The sequence below is a fragment of the Silurus meridionalis genome, chromosome 17, assembly GCF_014805685.1.
Source record: "Silurus meridionalis isolate SWU-2019-XX chromosome 17, ASM1480568v1, whole genome shotgun sequence".
Lineage (NCBI taxonomy): Eukaryota > Metazoa > Chordata > Actinopteri > Siluriformes > Siluridae > Silurus > Silurus meridionalis.
Window position 1 is genome coordinate 17,626,263 of NC_060900.1, and position 24,135 is coordinate 17,650,397.

At 36.4% G+C, this 24,135-nt stretch overlaps 1 protein-coding gene across 2 annotated transcripts in view; it reads right to left on the reverse strand.

The window, feature by feature from the left end:
* Nucleotides 1-971: 971 nt before the first annotated feature.
* itpr3 (inositol 1,4,5-trisphosphate receptor, type 3) overlaps nt 972-24,135 on the reverse strand; it is a 28,589-nt gene continuing 5,425 nt past the window's right edge. Inside the window, exons 5-58 of one of the 2 annotated variants that reach the window (XM_046871186.1) lie at nt 23,840-23,998; nt 23,525-23,623; nt 23,116-23,199; nt 22,750-22,896; nt 22,423-22,518; nt 22,256-22,300; nt 21,052-21,191; nt 20,755-20,854; nt 20,440-20,600; nt 20,151-20,292; nt 19,668-19,829; nt 19,276-19,448; nt 18,384-18,503; nt 18,048-18,230; nt 17,608-17,859; nt 17,330-17,474; nt 17,070-17,214; nt 15,942-16,138; nt 15,742-15,862; nt 15,592-15,643; nt 15,317-15,482; nt 14,859-15,191; nt 14,693-14,773; nt 14,473-14,592; nt 14,141-14,263; nt 13,790-13,990; nt 12,598-12,849; nt 11,051-11,176; nt 10,767-10,892; nt 10,233-10,353; nt 9,839-10,020; nt 9,593-9,741; nt 9,248-9,356; nt 8,877-8,964; nt 8,464-8,639; nt 8,212-8,374; nt 7,610-7,791; nt 7,290-7,490; nt 7,059-7,169; nt 6,760-6,855; nt 6,566-6,667; nt 6,393-6,479; nt 6,114-6,224; nt 5,787-5,979; nt 5,455-5,574; nt 4,819-4,991; nt 3,920-4,084; nt 3,625-3,814; nt 3,351-3,422; nt 3,141-3,259; nt 2,856-3,021; nt 2,500-2,660; nt 2,212-2,373; nt 972-1,531 (exon numbers count right to left, since the gene is read on the reverse strand). In XM_046871186.1, coding sequence (XP_046727142.1) covers nt 1,424-1,531; nt 2,212-2,373; nt 2,500-2,660; nt 2,856-3,021; nt 3,141-3,259; nt 3,351-3,422; nt 3,625-3,814; nt 3,920-4,084; nt 4,819-4,991; nt 5,455-5,574; nt 5,787-5,979; nt 6,114-6,224; nt 6,393-6,479; nt 6,566-6,667; nt 6,760-6,855; nt 7,059-7,169; nt 7,290-7,490; nt 7,610-7,791; nt 8,212-8,374; nt 8,464-8,639; nt 8,877-8,964; nt 9,248-9,356; nt 9,593-9,741; nt 9,839-10,020; nt 10,233-10,353; nt 10,767-10,892; nt 11,051-11,176; nt 12,598-12,849; nt 13,790-13,990; nt 14,141-14,263; nt 14,473-14,592; nt 14,693-14,773; nt 14,859-15,191; nt 15,317-15,482; nt 15,592-15,643; nt 15,742-15,862; nt 15,942-16,138; nt 17,070-17,214; nt 17,330-17,474; nt 17,608-17,859; nt 18,048-18,230; nt 18,384-18,503; nt 19,276-19,448; nt 19,668-19,829; nt 20,151-20,292; nt 20,440-20,600; nt 20,755-20,854; nt 21,052-21,191; nt 22,256-22,300; nt 22,423-22,518; nt 22,750-22,896; nt 23,116-23,199; nt 23,525-23,623; nt 23,840-23,998 — 7,758 coding nt within the window. In that variant the 3' untranslated portion in view covers nt 972-1,423. Of the gene's footprint in view, nt 1,532-2,211; nt 2,374-2,499; nt 2,661-2,855; nt 3,022-3,140; nt 3,260-3,350; nt 3,423-3,624; nt 3,815-3,919; nt 4,085-4,818; nt 4,992-5,454; nt 5,575-5,786; nt 5,980-6,113; nt 6,225-6,392; nt 6,480-6,565; nt 6,668-6,759; nt 6,856-7,058; nt 7,170-7,289; nt 7,491-7,609; nt 7,792-8,211; nt 8,375-8,463; nt 8,640-8,876; nt 8,965-9,247; nt 9,357-9,592; nt 9,742-9,838; nt 10,021-10,232; nt 10,354-10,766; nt 10,893-11,050; nt 11,177-12,597; nt 12,850-13,789; nt 13,991-14,140; nt 14,264-14,472; nt 14,593-14,692; nt 14,774-14,858; nt 15,192-15,316; nt 15,483-15,591; nt 15,647-15,741; nt 15,863-15,941; nt 16,139-17,069; nt 17,215-17,329; nt 17,475-17,607; nt 17,860-18,047; nt 18,231-18,383; nt 18,504-19,275; nt 19,449-19,667; nt 19,830-20,150; nt 20,293-20,439; nt 20,601-20,754; nt 20,855-21,051; nt 21,192-22,255; nt 22,301-22,422; nt 22,519-22,749; nt 22,897-23,115; nt 23,200-23,524; nt 23,624-23,839; nt 23,999-24,135 lie in introns of both variants that reach the window. The other variant, XM_046871185.1, reaches the window with a different exon arrangement.

The following is a 24,135-nucleotide window of genomic DNA, read 5'->3' on the forward strand; positions in this document are numbered from 1 at the left end:
GCTTCTCCCATTAGGGGTCGCCACAGCGGATCATCAGTCTCCATATCACCCTGTCCTCTACATCTGTCTCTTTCAAACTTTATCATTGGCCTTCCTCTTTTCCTCCTTCCTGGCAGATCCATCCTCCACCTTCTCCACCTCTTCTCCCTGCAACCACACCACTCCACTGCCCTCCCTCTCATTCACACACATGTACTCTGTCTTACTCCTACTGACTTTCATTACCCTTCTTTCCAGCGCATACCTACACCTCTCCAGGCACTTCTCAACCTGCTCCCTACTATCACCACAAATCACAATATCATAGTCCATGGAGACTCCTGTCTGACCTCGTCCGTCAATCTGTCTATCACCACTGCAAACAAGAAAGGGCTCAGAGCCGTTACTTGATGCAGTCCAACCTCCACATTAAACCAGCCTGTTGTTCCTACTGCACACTTTACTGCTGTCACACTTTCCTCAAACATGTGCTGGGGTGAAAACTAATGTGAATAAAGAAAGCTTTGCATTGTGAGATATTGTCTGTCTCTCTTTCTTCCAGCATGGAACTAGCGAGTTTGTCAGTGTATAAGATCTGAAATTATAACCAATAAGCAGTTGCTTTGGTTGCACGTAGAAAAAAAACAACAAAAAAAACCCACCGATAACCCACACTAAGCATGTCAATGAAAAGTGCTTAGAATGAAAAGGAGTTAGAGAACATCCAGTCTGTTTAAATGTGTGAGGTGAAAACCAGGAAAGAAGCCAGTTCCTTAAAGTAAACCAGTCTTCTGTAGAACATCCATTTTAGATCATTCTCATAATATACATAATGCAAGCATTATTTTTGGATGTCTTGGGAATGGAGGGATTTACTAATAGTCCCTTAAAAGTATTTGAACACATGACCACATTAATGTTGATAGTACTCTGACTGTAATGTGGCCTATATACATTTCTGAAATGCAGTTGAACAAGATTCAGACATGATACACAGTTGGCATTTGGTTTATTGAATTCATCTCAGTTATAGACTGCTTCTATCAACTGCCATAATTTTTTGAAAAGTTCATAACAGGAGCTTTTATATTTCAGTAAAAAAAAAAGAAAAAGAAAGAAAACACATCCCAATCTCAAATACATTGTTAAATATCTATGTACATTATGTAATCTTTACCACTTTCACTATTCATCTGTATAAGTTAATTAATAAAATTAAACTAAAATATATTACAAATGACACATTTTCCCTTTAAAATAAGACACACAAAACAAATGAAGATGCTTAATTCTTTTACCATAAAAGCCAGTCATAAATCTAACATCTGTCACATTCAGGGCTAGTATTTAATGAAACCGGACTGCATTAATGCATACATTCGAAAACAACATCAAGTCAGAACAATCCCCAACTCGAAGCTGATAGAGTGAACAATGCACTACATTAAGCTTTGTAGTTTCCTCCAGCAGCACTAGGGGGCATTGAATTATTAGCGCCAGCTTGGACATCCACAAAGCCCATCCTCTGCCTCCTTTTCCTCTGTTCTGTCATCTGCACAAGGAAGAGAAATTTTTTTTTTTTAAAGCAAACACTAATTAAGGTATTTTACAGAATGAGCCATGAGTCACAGACTTAATTAGTTTGCAACTATAATTACAACTGCAGTAGCAACAATTACAGTAAGTAAAAAGTCTAAATTACGACATCAATATAAATATACAGTAGACAAGAGCTATAATTATAAGGGGAAAAATACAAAAGCATTTAACAGACTGTAATACATAAAAGAATGTTTTAAAAATGTAAATCAATATTGGATGAATGGGAAAAAAATGTGAATGGGAAACTCATTCAAATAAAAACATGCTGAAAACTAACCAAATGTTAACTTCTATTAAAAAGCTCTTCTCTCTGAGTGATATGTTTTATACATTTACCCTGTTAAAGTAATTTATTTGCACTTTCTTGTGCAAAGAAAGTGCTTCGTGCTCAATACATTATGACTGCGTGAACCAAAACATTAGTAAGAAAATCCTATAAAAACATTTCTTCTTAATTTTTGATTTTTGCTCATCTCATGACAGCTGCCAGTCTGGCACAGAGTGACCTTATTTTCTCCATGACCCCAGCTGGCCCCTGTCACACTTGGAGGAGATTTTATAATGCCCTCTTATGTAGGCATGATAAATATTTGTATTGTTTCGGTACTCATGAGCATTTATTTGCTTCACCTGCTCTTTCAGCTCTGTTAACTGGCCAGTGAGGTTTGTAACCACTTTCATGGTGGATGAAAGTTTGTCCTGTAGGATCCTCATCTCATTCTGCTCCCCTTCCGCTTCAGTCACAACCAGAGACATGGCCTGCATGCGTGGAAACCAATCTAGATTCTTGTTCTACAGAGAAAGGGACATGACACATATGATTAATGACTTGTGTTGTTTCTTCGACATGTTTAATTAAGTTTTGTTAAACAAGATAATAGCTAAATGTGATAATTCAAGCAACTGTAATTAATTCACCTTTATCATATGGGCCACATAACTCTCTGGGCCAGTGTAGTCCGTTTTGTTCTTTTCTCTAACAAGTACAATAAAGTAAAGGTAGTTCCAGATGTTGTGCTCGAATTTAATGTGCTCCTCAAAAGAGACTGTCTTATTGTCAAACTTGTCCCTCTCAAGACCTTTTGGCAGAAAAAAATAAACCAGTCAAAAAGTCCTAAAGTTAATTCAATTTCAGCATTAAAAATACGCAAAATAATTTTAGCAGTAGTCTTACATTAGTTTACAGACTTCTAATAGATACATGGTTTTGTGCTTCCCATCTAGAACAGACAGTAGATGTAGCAAATACTGGTCTCTAATTTTTTGACACTTACCACAAATGAAGCAGGTCGTCTTCAGGATCTCCTCTTTCTTCTGCTTCTCGCTACGCAGGTCAGCAAATGTGTCAATAATCACACCAAAGATCAAGTTCAGTACAATAATGATGACAATGAAGTAGAAGAGAAGATCGTATATCACGCGTGCAGGAAACAGGGTTTCCTAGACAGTGAACATAAGAAATGTTTAGATGCTTTATGCACAAGCTAAAGCCATGCTGTTTAATATATTTCTTTTTGCAATACATTGATGTATGTAAGGGCATGCATTCATCTTCTCACATTTTTTGAGGGTTTCCGTAGGACATCGCCTACACCTCCTCCGTTTCGTAGACCGTGATTTAGCACAGTGACGATGCACATTAACAATGTGTCACAGGCTCTTTCTGTGTTATCTTCATCTGTAATATAATATTTTAGTCAGAAAACTTTCAGATTCTTTAAAAATACATTACTACAATTTGATTGAAGTGCAGAAAGCAAAAGACTAACCCTCTGATGCTATTGCAAGTCCGGTCTCTTTATTGCAGTTTACACCATCTGCACTGCAGCTCTCTTCAGAATCTGAATCAAGGACAGTTTCTCAGTAATATAGTCAAAAGAGGTCACAAGTTTTCAAAACCTTAACAAAGCGACTCACAATGACAATTTCGATTCATTTGTTCAAAGACTATGTGCCCTTGATTGTACATTAGCTACAATCCTGTCAAGGTAAAAGAAAAAGCTTGTTTAAGCTACTTTAAGCTCATTTCAAAACCAACCATACCTGAACTAGTGGAAGGCAAATGATCCACCTCCATGATGAAGTCATCCTTGAGGCAAAGGTAGCCCACGATTGAGAAGAGGTAGACCAGAATGATGGCCAACACCGCAGTCAGGAGAATGGAGCGTCCATTACGTGTCACACTCTTGATGACATTAAAAAGTGTTTCCTCACGGTAGATCAGGTCAAATAACTGGAAAGGTTTAAAGTGTTTAAAGTGCATATGCAGTCTTTTAAATTTTACTGTAAGTATGCAAGGTCAGTGGAAAACCACTCAGAAATTAGGAAAGATATTTACCATTAGGCTGTAGAAGAGCTCATGGACAAAAAGTCCTAGTGTGCAGGTGAACACATAACCCAGATGGTACAGGAACTCTACATCCATCACCATGGCTTTGTAACCCATGATAAATGTTCCATTATTACCCACAAAGCTCACAACGTACACAATCTTATTGATGAGCTGTGTAACAGCAACAGGAGTGGAGACAGACAGAACAAAATGGAAGGTTAACAGAAATCAATCACAATATAGAATCATAAGCAATTTAACATTTGATCGTCTCATCCAGGTTTACGTATATTCCACAAAAAATGCTCTAGAATGTCTTTTTTATTCATTTAGATTTCCCTTCATTGATAATGTAAATAGTTTAGCCCAAATGGTTCCATGGTTAGGGCAAAAGAACTCAAGTGCCCTACACTGAATGCTGATTTCAACCTCATTAAACACCATTGGGATGCCCTTAGATTAGAAGTGGACAGTCAACAAGCAAACAGGACGATTAGGGGACCAGATACTTATAAAAATATGCAAACATATCTTTTTTCATTTTAGCTGTCATTTATCACTAATCGTATGTTCAGGGCAAAACATTAAAAGTAGAATAATACTTAAAATATGTTTTTTGTCTTTATTGAATTTCAGAGAGCTTATATCCTTGTGAAATGTTAGTGTCTCAAAAAAACTTTGATTATATATTGATTAATATTGATAAATCAAAACAAATGTATTATATCGCCACATTAACTGTAATGGATATTTAATTTTACTGCGCTACATTCAAAAGATTAACCAAGACAGTAGTGAAGACAACATCTGTCAAGCTGTTTTTCTAACTGTTCGTTACCCTTGTTAGTGAAAGCAAAAAAGCAAAGGCTTATTTAGCCACACGCTTTCTAATGTTTCTGACTTACATTGATAGTTCCGAGCATAGTGAGAGTAGGGCCAATGCCAAAGTGGTAGATGAAGCGAAGGATGACGGCCACGGTGGCAAGCTGCAGACCATATCGCTGAGACAACAGACCCAAAACAGATAGGCCAGAAAAGACCCAGAACAGCATGTATAACAATGAAGAGTCAATGGCACCTGAAAGGAGTTGGAGTCAAACATTAGGACACTGATACTCATATTACAGCTTTATTTGGAACATCTACCTTGCACCTTCACTGCAGTTAAATTTTTTAAGAAAACCTACATCCAGCTACACTATTTAGGTATACAGTTATTGAGTGCATGATGATATTTGACAGTTCTCTTTCCTTAGTCTCCCTTTTTGTAAGACTGATGACCAGATTATTTGAATACTGAACTATTAATTTAGTGCAGCAAGTTTAAAATAGTTGACATACTCTATATAGGTACAGGTTTATTACAGTCTCAAAGTGTAAACCTCCAAAAAGGCAAAGCTAATGTTTGAGGCTCTGAGCTACCAATTTGAAGGGTGTGAATTTTAATCTTGCAATTTACTGCTGGTACAAGGTAGGTGCACCTAATAAACTGACAATGTATATAAAAAACTTTAAATGGCGTATAGATCGCGAGGATGTACTTTGGCCAGCGTCAAATGGGTAGAAGAAGGCAATGATGAGGTTGATGAAGACAGCCAGGTTGAATGAGATCGTGCCCCATAGTGACATTCGCCCAGAGAACCAGTACAGCACTGGCATACCTTGACAGAAAAAGACCAATGAGTGCTCACTTCATAACACTTGTACAAAAAACATTAAAAGACCAGCTAAACATATTTCTATTATTTTTAAAATGTTCTATTTTGTTTATTTGCAAGAATTAAGCCTTATCAACATCAACAACAGACTCTAGCAAAACGAGACAAGTGTTTCAGTACTGCTTAGATGAAAGAAGACAGAATTCAGTACATACTGCGTAACTTCTTCTGCCACTCCATCTCGTTATGCAGAAAGGATGTCTGCTCGAAAAAGTTTGTGACCTTGCTGCCTTGCTCATCAAGTTCTGTAGTGTTGAAGACACGTAACTTGGACTCTTCGGTCAGGTACTCACAGATAGGATGGACAGGGTAAACAATTTGCTCCATGCTGCGATCCTCACGAACTATCTGATGTAATTTAATAGTCATACTCAATTAACCCAACCTTAAAAGGCTTTATTACAGTAAATAAATAGTAAAATGCTTTAAAAGGTTCAGAGAATTATCAAAAAAAGGAAACAATATTGTTTCATAAAGCTAACCTCAATCTGAGCAGTGTGGTTGGCGTAGTGCTCCAGTGGATCTTCCTGTTTAACCTCAGCTGGAGCTGAAGATTTCAGCATTTGCGAGAATCCTGTGTTGTTTAGACTGAGCTACATTAAAAGCAACAATTTAGTAATAAATACAATTGGAATTAGAAAGTTCTTTATTAATTATAATCATGTCGATGTATTCAACTTAATTTATTATTAAGCCTAATAGTTAATTTAACATTAGTAATTTAAACAATTTTAAAGCGTTAAGTTATTTAAAACTGTTACCATAGAAGAGATGCCCTCTTCAAGCTCTTCTTTTGACTTTTTTGGTGGCTTCAGCAGGGGAAGGAGAGTCTTATTGTGCCGTGCGAGCTACACACAATGACAATATTGAGGTTTCACATTGTAAAGAGCATTCAAGAAATTGAGCCTAGGTATGTAATAGATTGACAGTGTACCTGTAGTGCCAGGATGTAGATGTTATGGCCGACTTCCTTGGGTGACACCTCTGCATTCTCACAGTCAATCTCCTGCAGATAAGCCTTCTTTATCACTTCAACCTGTTGACCAGTAAAAACTAATGATGAGTTTACTGTATATTTTAAGTTGCAGATCGTTAGATCATTAACGCACAGTCAGGTAGTGGACTCACCAGTTCACGGGGTCGAAGGTTAATCAAAATCCTCTCTGCATTCTCACTGTCATGGCGGCTCTCCATTAGAGCAAGTAAAAGCTTAGAGGCATTGTCCTGCATGAAAATGTATTATAATAAAAATACTAACCACATAAGCTTCTTCTACATATTGATAATAAGAAAAGCCTATATTATCTTCACCTTATGAAGTCCTAACATGTATGAAAAATTTACATGATTAGCCAGACAGTTTAACATACAATAACTGATCATTTTTGCCTTCTTGTAGGTGCATTTATACTGTAGCAAGTTAATACCTTAAGCTGGAGCACCAAGTCCATCTGGTAGCGACACAGAGGGCTAATGTCATTCAGAATCAAGGCAGTGATGATGTCAATTCCATTGCACTCATGAGTTACAATGCAAGTCTTTAAAGAGGTAAAATTAAGGGAGAAAAATCAGACTTGACTGTTTGTGTTCATTCATTCAAAAACATTAAAATGTGGCTGTGTTTATATAGTCAGGCTTCCCATGGTTAATTTTCTAACCTGGTTCTCCTGACATGGTCCCTGGCAATACTCTGTAAGTGTTTCCAATGTCTGTGTGATCAGCTCCACATTGTTCTCATTGATATAGAGACCCAGCAGACCCAGGCCTCCTGTAGTGCTCCCACACATGATGTCCAAGAACTGAAGTGTCTCACAGACAAGGTTATAATTTGTCTTGTTGTTCTGACATCGGAGGAAATTCTGAAGCAATATCGGTGAGATTAATACAAAGTAATATCGAGTCAAGAGTCTTGAGAAAAATTACAAAACCTACGTGCGAAATGTGAAGTAACGTTTTACTTCATGAAAGAGTGGCTGACCTGTAGGTCTTGGTTGTGATTTTCACAGAGAAGCTGGAGGAAGCGTAGAATTGGCTTCATGATCATGACTGAGGGACCCATCTCAGTGTCCACCTCTTGCTGCTCAGCCTGATTAGAAGGAGCCAAGCCAGCAGCATTGTGGCCATATTGAGCTTCCCCTGGAGCATACATTCCATGGGACCCTATTACAGGAGACCAATCAAGGTCATATATTTGAATTTTAATATTATACAACACATTTTACCAGTGATCAACAGAGAGATATCACATGGGTTTTACTTTTATTCGGCTTTTCGGTTTTACTTTTTTTCAAATTTTGAAACTCTTGCCTGATTAGTTTTAATACATTTAATTTTTATTATCTTTACATCATATGGGCTGATTTAATTAACTGCGAAATAGTCAGAAATTTACAGCTGGAATACTGATTGCAGCCTTTAGTCAATTAGAGTAAAACTGAAATATAAGAACATAAAATATCTGGTTTTGAACACAATGTAAAATCTTTACCACTGCACTAACTAAGCACACTAATTCAATGTTCACTGTCTAGGCCTGTAATAATGCCCACTCCATAAAACCTTATTTCTGTGCTTTTTCACCTGGTTCCGTATCTTTTTCATCTTTGGCTTTGGCACTCATTTCACCCACATTGACTGAAATGGTTGCTTTGACATCCAGCTGTGCAGTTCTCATACGATCATTGAAAACTTTAAAGAACTTCTCAGACTTGTTGTCCCCCATCATCAGTTTGTAAAAGGAGTTCTAGAATAAAAATACAAGGGTACATTTTTTTTAGTGTTGCTTAATCCACATAGTAGAATTGAATAGCTAGCTATTGTGTATATGAACACCTGTATTTCAGTGTTTCCTCCCTCTAACAGGCAGATGGCTAGCTGGATGCTCGCTAGGAAGATTTTCTCATTTTTGGTGCTCGTTATGATGTCTGTAAACAGTTTTGTGCCACCTTCTCTATCCAGACGACACTGAATTGCAGCCACGGCAGCCCAGTCTCGCTCTGCCTCGCCACCTAGTGTAAACACACACAGACACACAACTAATTTAAACCAGATTTACAAAAATATCACATGCTTCAAGCCCACACAGAGTTTTCTATGCCTCTTAGCTGTCTTCTCCATAGGGTTGCATCAAATTTGTTATGTTTTTGAAATTGATAATTTTGAATAAAATCTATATAACCAGCATGTATCTATTTTGAGTTAATACTTTCTTCTCTACTACATTTAACAGTCATAAATAAACAAACCTCCAGCTCCAAGTTCAGCAAGATCAGCTTTTATGCCCTTTTTGTTAAAGAGGTAATTTTGCAACAACACCTTTCTTAAGGCAATCCCCTTCAAAAAGAAACAGTCACAATCAGTAATGGATAAACACTGTACAACAAATATATAATGTTCTCCTAAAGTAACACTGCATACAAATCAAAAGCAGAAACAGTCTTACAGTAAATGTTTCATCAAACAGGTGCACTTATTGCCTTTAATAAAACATTTAGAATCCAATTAAGGATAAAAAAAAAAAGTCTTCAGATGCACAGATTTTATCTTTGGAATGAAATGCTTGTTAGTTAACTGCAGTGTTATTACGCATACTAAAAAATAAAAGATTACATCACACCTTCTCATCAAAGTCCATGTTGCGGATTAACATCTCCTGTAGAGTCTTGAGAACCTTGATGCAGAGGTTTTCATCAGAGTTCATCAGTGCTTTGGTGTGCTGAATTAGTCTGGAGAATACAAAAAAGTGAGTAAATACAATCATACAGAAATTTAGTATAAAGGCTGACCATATTGTTGCATGATTGTACTGTAGGGCTGTCTTTAAAGCGATAATACCACCAACACTCTCTCATGGGCAAACATGTTAAAACAATTAATAATAACAATATTTATTAATTTACAGCGCTTTCAATGTTTTAAGTCTTTAACCAAGAGGCAATGTGTTGATGATGAGATGTCTCACTTGGAAATGAAGCCTCCGGATTCACAGCGGTTACGAGCATCAGAACCCTCTAAAAAGAGCAACTCAGGCTGATGCAGGACGTCCACTAATACAGACAACTCTGCATTAACCAGTGGCATTAACCGATCCTCCAGTGTGTTAAAGACGTCCTAAAAGCAAACAAATTCAGCAACACCGTCTTCTTAAAACATTCTACTCTAACCAGAATTTCATTTTATTAGTTCCATACAGCTCCTATGGACAAACCTGCAGCTTCTCAATAATGTTCTTATAGTCCCATGGGTTGCTGGGGACAGTGGGTCGTGTGGCTCTTGTGCTACTCTTATAGTTGAGGGTGGCACGGGCCAGAGCATTCATTGAATTGTTGCTCAGCATTACATTAACAAGGGCTTCTAAATCCACTGGCAGACCGATTGATCGGGTCTTAGCTAGAGAGATAGAGAGAGAGAGAGAGAGAGAGAGAGAGAGAGAGAGAGAGAGAATTAATTGAAATATTAAAAATACAATATTTTTTTATCAACAAAACATCATCTTTGATCTTGATAAAGATAAAAAGGTTTAATCTAAATTGATTTATTGGCATTTGACTACAGTTCAGGCTTTTTGTAAAAGCAGTGACAGAAAAAGTATTCTGCTCTACCCGTTATGGCCAAAGTTCGAATACAGCTGTCCACTAGACCCTTCTGCTGTGCCTGAAGCCAAGAACAGTCCATTAAACGCATGGTGGACTGCAGCAACTTAGTCACCATATCATGATGAGTCTGTAAAATACAAAGATCACCAAGGAATTAGGAAAAAATAAGGACTACAAACTAGAATTTGTCCCTCAGTGCTTAAGAGTGTGGGTCTTCTTTACTGATGTGGCAAGTATAAATACCTAATTATTAAATCACAATAACAACAGCACTGCTGAATTCTGAGGTCTGATTGTTAGGAAGCTGTTGATACATTTTCAAGGCAAATAACACATTTATATTATGTGATACGTCACACTTTTTTAACAACATACACAAACCTGAAAAAAAATGTGAGAAATGTTATACTAATATTGTGAAGTTTTCATTCTGATGGAGTTGACATAAAAAAAAAAAACACTTCTCTAAAACATAACTGCATTTAGTGAAAAAAGTGAATGTGAAATTTTTTTTTTACTGTTGCTGTTATAGTAGCTCACCTGAAGAGAGGTGCTGTTTTCAGAGAAAGGTGAGCTGAAAAAGGCATTTATAGTATCCAACACAACTAGGATGACATATTTCTCCAACACCGGGTCTTGCAGGCGCTTCTCGCGGTTGATACACATCTAAGGACAACATTTATTATTTGATAATTTATTCTAACTCATTTAACAGGAGCTAAAAATTGCTCCCATTCAATATATAATGAAATAACAAATTGATAAAGAATTTATCAATTTGCAGTCAATCAACTTATATGGGTTATTTGAGATAGTATACTTACCCTGGCCATGTCTATGAGAAAATTGTCAAACAGATTCCATATGTGGTTACTTGTATAGATCTCCTTCATTTCCACTTCTGTATCCACATAGCAATGGTTTACAAAATTTACATAGGCAATTTTCACCTGAGACACAAGAAAGCAGTAGTAAATATTCTGCACTTGCAGGTTTTACCCTCAAGGAATCCAGTCAAGGCTAGATATGTCCTCATCACTGTGGTAAACAGGAAAACATCCCAGGATACACAAAACACCAAACCTTGAGGTGGATAACCTACAATAGCAAAGGACCACATCCACATTTACCCTTAGATTCTTGTTATTGACTGAAAGGAATAAAACCCAATTTTCTTCTGCTGTTGTAGCCCATCTCTATAAAGATTCAGTGTTTTGTACATGCTGGAATGCTTTTCTGATATTATGAGTTATGGCATGAAATATTTTAAAACAAGTCAAGTCAAGTCAAGTCAGGTTTATTTGTATAGCGCTTTTCATAACAGACATTGTCTCAAAGCAGCTTTACACAAATCAACAGTTAAGGTGAATGGTGTGCATTTGTCCCTGATGAGCAGCCGTGGCGACTGTGGCAAGGAAAAACTCCCTTAGATGTTATGAGGAAGAAACCTTGAGAGGAACCAGACTCAAAAGGGGAACCCATCCTCATTTTGGGTGACATCAAGAGTTTGATCATAAATCTTTCAACAATACAGAACACTGGACAGTGAGAACTAACATGATTGCAGTCTGCTGCCACCATCAGGTGAAAGGAATTACAATGTGTTGGACGACTGGTCACCTTTAATATATTCTAAAACAGATCCCACAGGTTAGTTAGCTGCAGGTCACGTTTTTTCAACAAAGCCTCATTTAGTCAAACAGTATATGTCTAATAAGCTTAGAAAAGTATCACTGCTAGGTTATAAAAGTGTGTGTCCCAAGTCATCCAAGGCATTGGAGCATTTTACAGTATATTAAACTCAACAAAGAAATGCACTTCTCAACAAACAGCCACTATAAACTTTAAAATGTCTAAATTAAAGAAAGTTATTCTCGAAACGTGGCATTTTTTAAGTACACTTTTCTACATAAATACCCTGAATTAAAATAAGCAAAACTAAATTTTTTTTAAAAATCTGATTAATCTGAAAAAAATGAATCATCCGATTAATCGATATCAAAATATATATTGAAAATACTCGCGCCCACGTTTTATTTCGGAATTGCATTTGCCACATAACTAATTTGTTTAGCTGATTTTCCGATCTCTCGCGGATAGCACGATAGACCAAAACACTTATAGGGAATTGTGAGTTTTATGTTGAAATAATGAAATGTATTAATAAAAATATAATTATTCATTATAAAATGAAGTAAAATGTTAATAGAGTACAGTACTGTATACATAGAATTGCATTTTGGGGGTGACGTCCGTTTATTGCGGTTTTCCATTTATCGCAGGCGGTTTTGGAACATAACCACCACCTTAAAGGGGGATTACTGTAATTGTTAGTTGCAACAATAGTTATATCCTGTTTAATCCATGCTACCTCTGTGATGCAGTCCTCATGTGTGACGACTCTAACAATGTCCTCCAGGGGCAGCAGTGAGGTGCATTTGATCTCAGTGTAGACATTTTTGCCCTCAGCACATGCAGCCAGCAGCTCCACCAGAGAAATATGGTAGCGGAGTGGGCTGTCCTCCTTCACCCCTTCTCTAGACTCAATCATGAGGTCTAGCATTTTGACAAAAGACTCGTTATCATTGTAGAAGACCACTACATCCTCGCCTGCATTTGATAACTGGAATATAAAGCAAGAGATAAAACCAGAAATTAACATTGTGTTTAATTATATTAAATGGATTAGTTCTGAGTCACTGTTGAGCAGTCCAAACATGCAATTTAAGCTCACATTTAAGTCTACACTTAACACTTAAACACACTTAAAGTATACAGCTTAAGTATACAGCACTTAAACTTAGTGAATAATACATGCGTGTTAAGTGATTGACATTTTATTAGGTCATGTTGTTCACATGATATCACCTATATAGGTCACCTTCTGGTATACGATTACTGTATCTTATTCTGCTCCTGTGCAAATTCTATGGAATATCACCACTGCATAACCACACTGGATATTGTACCATAATCAGGACAAAAGGTAAGGACATGTTGGTAGGTGTGGCACTGGTATGAGTATCTTGGATACAATAATGTTGAACCTAAATGTTACAACTCATGGTCAGAAACTAGAAAGGGAGGAAAAGAAATGTGTGCATGGAAAAATCAACAATAGCCTATAAATGTAAGTAGGTGAACTAACAAGGTTTATAAAACAGACAGCCACAAAACACAATTCTCATTAACACTACTGTACCAATGCTCTAGGATTTGCAGCACTGTGTACAGAAAATGGGACAGTGGATATCAGGTGTATTTTCCATTAATAGAGGAGGTTGTTGACAGCTAGCAACTTTACTTGCAAAAGAAGGACTACGCTCATTCATTTTATACCAAAAAGATGCACCTATACAGTAGACGTACCTAATATTATACGTTATAAGTGTGATTACAAAGAAGTAATACCCAAAAAAACTGTTATTTGACAATAAATAAAATATAAAAGCTTTACCTCTAAAAAAATTACAACAAGCTGGGTAGTAGGGGTCTATTATACAAGCTACCTAATATGAACAATGTTTTCAACATGATACTGTTTCTCGTTCAATAACCCATACCTCTGTCATGATCATATCTTGGCATTTCTTTACATATTTCCCTTCAGCCTTAATGATAGTGTGCAGGAAATTGAGGTACTGCACATGGCGCCCATGAGTGGCCAGGCAGTGCATGAAGTGTTGGAGGACATTCTCACTGATCTCTGAACAAAGCTGGTAATTATTGCTGAAGATATGTTGCACTGTCTCCGCTTCCAAAGCCTGATGAAAAACAGATTTTTAGCTTCATTATTTCTTTTTTAATATGTAATAAAAGTACTTAATTAGTTGAAACTTCACACATGCAACAACATGCACACAATGTGAACCTGAAAATAAAATCCTTCAAATATTCTCTATGATTAAGCTTACTCCAGGAATAAGAAAGAGGTTAAGGTGTTCTTGGAGGAGAGTTTGATTTTCTTGGTTTCCAATGCAGAACTTTTGCAGAAAAAGATGGGTGAACCTAATGATCTCTTGCATTTTCTTGTCACTCTGTGAATACAGAAAACCACAGTCACAAAAGACATATAAGCAGTAAAACGTATGTCCTGTACAGAGTGATCTAGAATTCACAAAAGAAGTTGCACTATATACAGTACAAGCTTAATAAATTGTCTTTCTGTAGTTAACACATTAAAGCTAGGTGACATTTCAATACAATCTGTATATACAAAAAAGATACACACAGTATGATTACCTACCCGATCATAAGGGACTTGCAGAAGGTCCAACATGACTTTATGTGCACCCATGTTTTTCAGAAGCCTTTGCTGCTTCTTAAAAACCCCAGAATTGCACATTTTATTTAAGCGCTCTAAGATCTAGATATAAAAAAACAAGTGTTATTTTATTTGAATACACAGAATTTTTCCTCACAGAGCAATGCACCTTAAATCATTTTCAATTAGTAATTCAACAAACCTCCTTGACATGTTGATAGCTTTCATTGCTCTTCTCAAGCTTTTCTTTGGAAGGTCCAGCTTCAGCATTTTCAGTGGAGGCCTTGGAAAAAATCATTACAATGTACTTTCCTTAGAGGAGTATTGTGATAAAAAAATATATATATTTTTTAATTCGCTTAACTCACTTTATCATCTTTTTTATCCTTCTTCTCTTCTTTGCCTTTTTTCTCTTCTTTGTCCACCTTTGCGTCCTTGTCTTTTTTCTCTGTCTTGTCTTTTGTATCATCCTTAGCTTTTTTATCTTCCTTGTCTTTTTTTTCTTCCTTGTCTTTTTTATCTTCTTTGTCTTTTTTATCGTCCTTGTCTTTTTTATCTTTCTTCTTATCTTTCTTCTTGTCTGAACCACTTTTCTTGACTACCCAGAGCTCAGACTTCTCCACTATCGTGCGCAAACGGTCCAAATAACTCTTAATGAGCTTGTAGTTGTCTACATCCTGCTCAGAAATTAGGAGCTGGACCTAAAAAAAAACCCCAAAACACTAATTAATCTATTGAAATCTAGTCAGCTGATAGTCCACTGATAGACTATCAGTCAAATGATGCCTTTGTGTGTCTGAAGGTGTGGTGTGTTATTGTATATTACCTGTTTGAAAGTTTGTAGGACTTCCTGTCTCTGGCTAAAATGTTTGAAAAGGAGCTGCAGTGCCCCAGAGACCAGTGGAGGGTAATCATGCATGATGAGATGGATGAGTACACGCAGAAACATTCGTCCTCCCTCATCATCCACCTCTAATATGCTGTTCGCTTTTCTAATGGGTGGCAAGTCCAAACATGCTAATCAGATACAAATAATTTGCCTAGCATAATAAACACTGATCAGCAATTATGTGGAAAAAATGCCAACTTTTTGCCACATACCCAACTCCAAACATTGCTTCTGCCTGCTCCCCAATGAACTGCAGGTTGATGGCTGCTGTTAGAAAAATAAAACAAATGCAAAAGCAATGACCAGTGAATACATCATTATTTTATCATATATAAATAACTTTCTATTTAGGCATAATTTACCAGCATTCTCCACTGATGATGTCGCATCCGCATCTGCCATCGGATATACCTCCACAAACTCCTTCTTAAAGACGGAGAGCAGGAAGGACAGTCTGTAGTCCAGGCGTACATTCAGGATAAACTGCATATTAACAGAATCAATTTGAGGTTAAAAGTGCTGATTACATTGGCATTAAACACATTTATATTTAAATTCAAACCTGTAGGATTTCCAGGATCTTCAGTTTGGTGTCCATGACTGTGATGTCCTGGTTGTCAATGCTGTCCTTAGTGCGCATTTGGCCATCCATACCAATCAGGTTACGACCACCAGTCAGCATCATGGACTGCTTTCTGCTCAGGACCATGGTAGACATCATCTGGCCCATTCCATGGATAGAACGCCGGATATTCTTAGCTGAAATAAAGAAACAGAGCATGTGTAATATGACAGACCCAATATGTATTTACCTGTATGTATATCATTTCTGTTATTTCATAAATAATAATTAATTTGTACTGTATATCTCTTTAAAGCTAATACATTTTTTGAACAGTAAATCTGTACAAGTTACAGAATTTAATCCTTAGTTTAAGTGAAGTTTTTAGTTTTCCATGATCTACCAAACCTTTTGGTGTTTCTGAGCTTGCCAGTGCATTCCTTCTTTTTTAAAATGTGCCAAATTGTTGATTTGAACACTCCTATATTTCTGCTAGATCTCTGCTAGGTCTGTTGTTTTTTTCAGCCTAACAATGCCCACCGTCACTTGCACAAACACGTCTTTGGAACGCGAATTGAGAGTTTCAATGAACAGCTTCTAAACGCAAATTTAACCCTTGAAAACAACTGCAGACCTTGTTAGAAGTTTTAGTTTTCTATAAAATTATGAGGAAACAAGTCACACCTGGGAATTGAACTATTATCATAAGAGAAGAGTTAAGAGTACTTTATCAATCCACAAGTGGAATTTATGATGTAGCAACAGTCACAAAAACACAAGTGCAACAGAAAGGACTAATACTCAAAAGTTCACAGGACGTTAAAAATACACACAAAGTGTGCACACGTTGCTTCATTTCAGATCAACTGTGGAAATGTCTAAGGGAAAAAAGTATGAAAATTGTGGCACTTAAATTACTTTATGGCACTCTAAATACTTATGGTTGTATTTACCTGGTTAGATTCATGTCATTTGTGTCAGAGTAATTACTGCTCGATTACTAAAACTGTTTTAACTGAAAGATTGTTACAGTGTTAACTCTCTGACATCTGCTGTGACCTAAGAACATCAATTCTAATCATTTCAAAATTTGTAGCATTTGAAAATGGATGCATTCTTAGTACTTACAGGTGCCATCATCATTAAAGGTAGGACTGGCCACAGCAGGGTTGGGAATGCAGTCAATTATACCCAAAAGTGTGCGTGTCAGTCGCAGCAGCTCAAAGAAGCTGTAGAACCCAAAGTAGATCAGATGTCTGGCAAGACTCACCACCTGAGAAAGGACACAACATAGAACACAATGAAAATATCATAGACATATAGTGTAATCTCAGAACATCATAAAAACACTATGTAAAGGTAATACAGAAATTGAGAACTTTATTAACCTCATATGTTAATTTATTTTTCTCTTCATCAGCAAAAGGCAAGACATCATTAAGGACATTGTTGAGATACTCCTCCATAAAAGCCATTGTGTTGGCAAACTTGTTCTTTTTGTTGTCTCTCGAGTAGTCCATATGTGAATCATAACTAGAAAAAATATAACCAAGATTTAGGGCCAACAAATTTTATAAAAGTGTCTGTATAGGAGTTGTCCATATTAAAGTGCAATACGCATATATCAATCATCTAATCAATACAAACAATGTGAGTGTATCCGTACTCCTTGATGCTGATAGAAGTTGGGATTTCCGTCCAGAGCCGTGCGAATTTAACAGGAGTCACGAGCTCCTGAGGGTCGCGGTCTACATGGGCGTGCAGCATGAGTCTACAGAACGAGGCACGCAGATCATATGGAAGAGCCTCATCCATCATGCAGAGGAAAATCAGCTCCACGTCCAGATACTTTGAGATCTCATCAATAGCAAGGTACTGACGGTCTGAACACATCTGAGCATACAGCTTTAGCTGATACCTAGCAGACAAAGATCAAACTTTCATATAATATTGTAAGTCATGAAATAAAATGGATAAAGCTACTTTTTTTTAAACAAAATTGTACCTCGCTGTATTAAATATTCAAATCCTAAATTGTAAATTACTTTTTTACAAAACATGAAAATTATTATTCCAGCACCTTTTCTCCACTTCTCAAAGGTTTACCTGTAGTATGTCAATACACTCTCATCATGGGTATTTCCTTGTCTTGCCTCGTGTGCAAGCTGCCGAATGCTTTTTGCATGAGACTCATTGGATTTATCAGTCCACACCAACCATACCTCATTCTCTTCTGTATAATCCTCTATATATCCAGAGGTGTGATGGATTACCTTTGCAGGACGTCGTCTGCACACAAATACCCATAAATGTGTGTTAAATAAATCAGACTAGAATATACTAGCTGGGAAAGTAACACTTATATGATCTAGAGCCTGTTCAAATCTTTTGAAAGACTTTTTACTATTACGTTTTACTATTTACAGCTTCTAAGGAACTTACTCGGTTTTAATAAGAATATCCTGATTTTTGGGATCTAGCACACACTTGCAGATCAGCTCCTGTGTCACTGGGATGGCAACATTATTTGACACACACAGGTCTGACAAATAATCCAGAAACCTAGAGCAGAAATATATTGTTAGAAAGACCTTTACTATACAGCCAACCACAAGACGTTGCATTTTTCTGGTTGAATGAAACTTATTATTACAATTGATTGTAAAGTTTTATATACAACTAGGACAAAATGAAAAAGACAAGACAATTTATATTCTCCAAAATGTACCTTCATTATAACAAACCAACCAGATGTGCAAATTATTTTATTAATAGTGAAAAACAAAACATCATACCATTTTAAACGTTAAAAAAATACAGACAGGTACAGAAGAGAATGTTTCAAACAAGCAGAAGTGCGCTTGTACTGGATATCGGAATGGATGTGATACCAGCAGGTAACTACAGCCATGCTGATATTCAGCACAGTTGCAACTGCAAATGTGATATTTCTTTTATTCTGCAGATCTATACATAAAAATTTAATATAAAGTAAATGACATTTTAGATAAAATATGATAAAATATATTTTCTTTTTATTTGATCTGTATATGAAAATATCTCCCAAAGAAACCACAGCTTACAACAATCAGCTTCTCCTGTAAACCAGAAATAACTGTTTGCATAACGGTTACTAAACCAGTGTTTATCGTGCCTTAAGTTTAACTGTTACCTTATTCAATTCAACACCCCTGCTTTAATTTCTTGACCTCTCTTTCCTCATTTCTACCCAAAAACAAAGGGATATACAAACTGTATACTACATCATCATAGTATATAATAAAGATCTTGAAAACCACACAAAAAGGATTAAAAGAAAGGTAACGGCACTAACCTTGGCTCTCTGTTTCTGCGCACCAGGTTGACAAAGGTCTCAACCTCGGTTTTAGTGATGTGTTTCTCTAATAGCTTGCGGTTGTTATGCAGCAGAGCTGTAATTGTGTCCTCGGCAAGAATGTCATAGCCGATCTGAGACTGCATCAGCCCAAACTGTTTGGCTATGTCCTCCTAAAGGCAGGAAATCATGTGATCTTTGCATTAGCTGGTGGTCACCAAAAGCTGTTTAATGTAACTAGAATATAGAGGATGCTGCAATTTTAAAATTGTAAAAAAAAAAAAAAAAAAAAAAAGTCTGTACTGTATAATTGCACATATCAATAATTTTATTATAATTTTTGAAGGACATTTTCTAAATATCATACGAATAGTACTGTTCTGTGTTTATACCTGGTTTTTACGATAATCCTCCTGGGAGTGGCGAAGGATTCTGTAGCACAGCCGCAGCATGTACTGATATGCAGTATTTTTTTGATCAGCCAGTTCCTCTAACTTCAACAAAGGGGGATCGCTTCCTCTTTCTTTAAACGGAGTCTTAATGATCCCAAATATCTAAAATTAAATGAATACAACTATTGAAACATCTCAACTAATGGTAAACAAATTTTGGTAGACAGGGTTTTGTAGCAAGTATGTAATTGTCTTTAAAAAGGCAAACCAAGTTAGAATAACTTCACTAAAGTTAATTAAAAAAATTTTTTTTCTTTATTTCAAATAAAAACTGGTTATCCTTGTAACCACTGCTTTGCCTACAGTTACAAAGAAATGTGCTATTGAAATTGCGGACATTTATTCCCACTTTCAACATACTGTTTTGTTTTCTCAATCATCATTTACAGTAAAAATGCTGCAGACATAACATAAACATAAGACCTGTTTGATAATATGCTGCTCCCGCATTAATTTTTGCCGCTCACGGTTGGCTTTGTTCATCACCACATCCAGTACAGGCTGTCCAGTGTTTCCCTGGTCCACCACAAAAAATACAAGGTCCTCCAGCAACTTAATGGCATATCTACACAACAAAAGAACATAAAATTAGTAAACTGACACATAAAACTTGCAGGTGTTCATTTCAATCAGAGAGTTATAAATTTTACAAATTGAGTGAAACTGGTTTTGTATTAGGTGCCAGCATTTTAGCTCTTATTGTGTACTTGACCTCCTATCATTTGGGCAGAGATATCCAGCATTAAGTTTCTCCACCACTGTGCTCAACATTGCGCTGGCATCGTTAGCAAAATCTAGATCTCGAATCTCCATGGTGGGCACGGAGACAATAGCAAATGCCTCTTTGTCCTCTTTAGTGGCACACGTTCCCAGCTTTAAGAAAAAAGCCATAAACAAGTCACAGATAAGTTTGGAAACAGAAGCTATGTGTTGACAGAAATAGCAAGGAAATTTTGTGACATTATACTTTCTTTCATGAATGATAATACACTAAATGGATAAATTAAACTGTGTACTATTTTCTTACCATCAGGCGAATGGGCCTCTCTTCATCAATGTCAATAGGCACATTGGTGCTCTGGATCCATGTGTTCGTGCACAGATGTCGAAAACGTACATAAGAGTTTCTGTTAAAAGAAAAATACATTTGCACAGAAAGCTGTTTTAGCTGTTTTTTTTTTTTTTATTGCATTTATGTTTGTGTGTGTGTGTGTGTGTGTGTGTGTGTGTGTGTGTATATATATATATATATATATATATATATATATATATATATATATATATATATATAAAATAAATAATGCAGACAGCAAAAGATGTGCACCTTGGCACAAATGAATCAGTCTTCTGCAATGTGGTAGGGTCCAGTTCAAATAGAGAAGCAATGTCATTTCCATGAGGAACTGCAACTAGTTTATATTTTATCCATTCCCCCAGACTCCTTTTGCTGTTCCGACCAGTGTCCTAAGGGTGCACAGAAAAATTCACAATTCTCAATTTAAGACATAGGCCCCTAGTTTTTTTGATCATGGATCAAGTGCAAAAAAGTTCTAAAAGATCATGGTATCATTTAGTCATGATATTTTTATGACCATCATTGCAGGCAGTCTGGCAAAGAGTGTAGCAATTAAAAACGGGGTACACCCTTTTCACTTTGGCCAATAGTATCTGGGCACCTGAATGTTATACTCAAGTGTGAGTTTTTCTTCAAATGGATGCCAAACAGTTAAAAGCACACTATTTTCTAAAATGTCTTTGTATAAATTAACATTGAGATTTTCTTTAAATAGCAAAGCATGACAATGCCCTTGCATAGAAAGCAAGGCCAATGAAGACACAAGGTCCATTAAGTTTGCCCAGGCAAAAGTAAGAAAAACTCTAGAAGCCTGCACACACTTGTGACCTCACTGAACACCTTTGTAACTGGAACACAGACTGCAAATCAGGCCTTCTGGCCTCTCTTTCTTCATCCCTTACAGATATCTGATTAGATTTTATTACAAACTTCAACAGCTGTGTGAACATTTAAAAATGTAAAACCCCTGGTGTACTAACAACCAGATACCATGAAGGTTGGCCAACTGAGTAAACTGCATTGAAGGTTGGCCAATACAGTTTACTTAGTTACCATGATTAAACTGTATTAAGCCTTGCTTTTCCAATACTTGTGGCAAGAAATCTATAATAAACTAGGATAACAAAAACAACGCATACCCTAGTTGTAAGAGGCATAGCAGTAAAAGACACTTTTAAGCCTACCCTAAAAGCAAAAATATATATCTTGCCACAGCATGTACAAAGAAGCTAATACAGGGTTTGCCAGTCAAACCCTATTATAAAGGCTCTGTCCATTTCTGAGAAGGGAGCTTCATGTAGATGAAGAAAAATGGCTTTCCTTCTCAAACAAATTAGCAAAATGCCAGTGCTAAACCACTAAAAACCACTAAATTATGAAAAATAAACTCAGATACAGAAAAGGAGTAAAACTTTAAGAAAGGTAAAGTGAGTGCATTACAACCCTAACCTACCACAGTTTGTACTTCAGGGGTGTCCCCTTTGTAGCCTGGATTTTCCTGATAACAAAACAGATATTATAATCTATAATATATTAACTAATATAATATATCACACAATTTAATTTAACAAATTATTATTAAAAAGACTTATTTTATAGAACTAAAACAGAACAGTTTACCTCTGCTGCAAGATACTGGCCTGTGGCTAGATGTTTGAAACGGTAGAGACTGTTCCAGTGTCCTGCACCCCCTCGACACGGGTCATGATGTACCACCTACCAAGTTCAGAAATTTACAGACCAACAATACCTCAAGTAAATGTTATTATAAAATAAATTCACAAGTAAATTATGAAGAAAAATGAAAACACATCTCTGCTGGTAAGACTTGTCAAACGTAGTACATATTTGCAAGAATTAAACCAGTTAAACCTTATAATGTTAGCAAACATAGATAAAATTTTACACTGATTCACTGCATCTTATTTGTATTATCTCTTACTGTACCTCCACTTCCCATAATGCATTAGAACTGGTGGCTGAAGTAGCAGACTGACGCAATGTTGTACGCAAGAAGACATGTAGCTTGCCCTTGTAGTCATCACATGTCAAAAACTTTTCTTGCTCAGCATGGAACAGTCGAACTACATCACCCTACACCAGAAAGAAAGTAAATTTCTGTATTTGCATTACATAAATTTGCATCTCCCATTAAATCAATGAGAGAATGAATTATTGAATAAATCAATGTGCAAACAATGTTAAATGTTAAAACAAAGCTGTTTTTTTGTTACAAAAATTATAAACTAAAGCATCTGATCAATTAGCGAAAGACATTTGTTCAAACATGCAGGAAATCTAGAGTGAACTTACTCCTTTTAGAACTTCATCTCTGTGATCATTGAACATCATAAACAGGCTGATCTTCCAACTAGTGTTGCTGTTCACAGAGTTGATCTGTAGGGGGCAGACTTATACTTATGAAAGCATTTGGGTGAGTCGACAACTTTGTTTTATTCTTATATACATACATATTGTGGGCTGCTTCTAAAAAAACATTAGTTGACTCCTAATCCTAGTCCCAAATGTGTTTGTGTGTTTGTATTTGTGTGTATGTATACATATATATATATATATACACACACACACACACACACACACACACACACACACACACACACACACACACACTTTAGCATATACAACAGTATGTATGTGAAACATTTATTTAAATTTAACATCACTTCCATATGATTTTATATAAGAAAACAAGCAGGCACACCTCTTTGCATCCAGGGTGGTCAGTAAGCTCATAGTTGCTGGCATGAAGAGGTTGTCCTGCATTAACTGAGTTCAAAATGACTTTGTCACCAACCACCACCTGGGGATTTTACATTTGTACATTAAAAGCAATGCAGAATGACTTCATTAAAAATAAAAATGAATTTACGAATGAAGAACTAGTACCTCACAAAAATTTTTTTAAATGTATAATATTTGCATTTCTTTGTTCGTGTGTGTGTGTGTGTGTGTGTGTGTGTGTGTGTGTGTGTGTGTGTGTGTGAAAAAGAGTGTGTATTTTTCTTAAGTAAATTACATTGTCTCCATTGGCTCTGAGTTTCCAGAAAGGTTGGATGAATAGCCAGGATCCTTCGTTACCCGTACCATCCAGAGTGACTCGCATGGCGTTTTTCTCCAACAGAGCTGGCAGTCGCTTATTAACTGTTAGATATTTATTGCTCTTCATATGCAATAGCTATTAGAAAACACAGAAAATGACAGAAGCTCAAAAGCATTGAGCAGAAACTTGTTCATATCTAAGTCATAGTTTATTGCTATCAGGAAAATATAACCTAAAAGAGCAGACTTATGATGTGGTGGGGGGGAAATAAA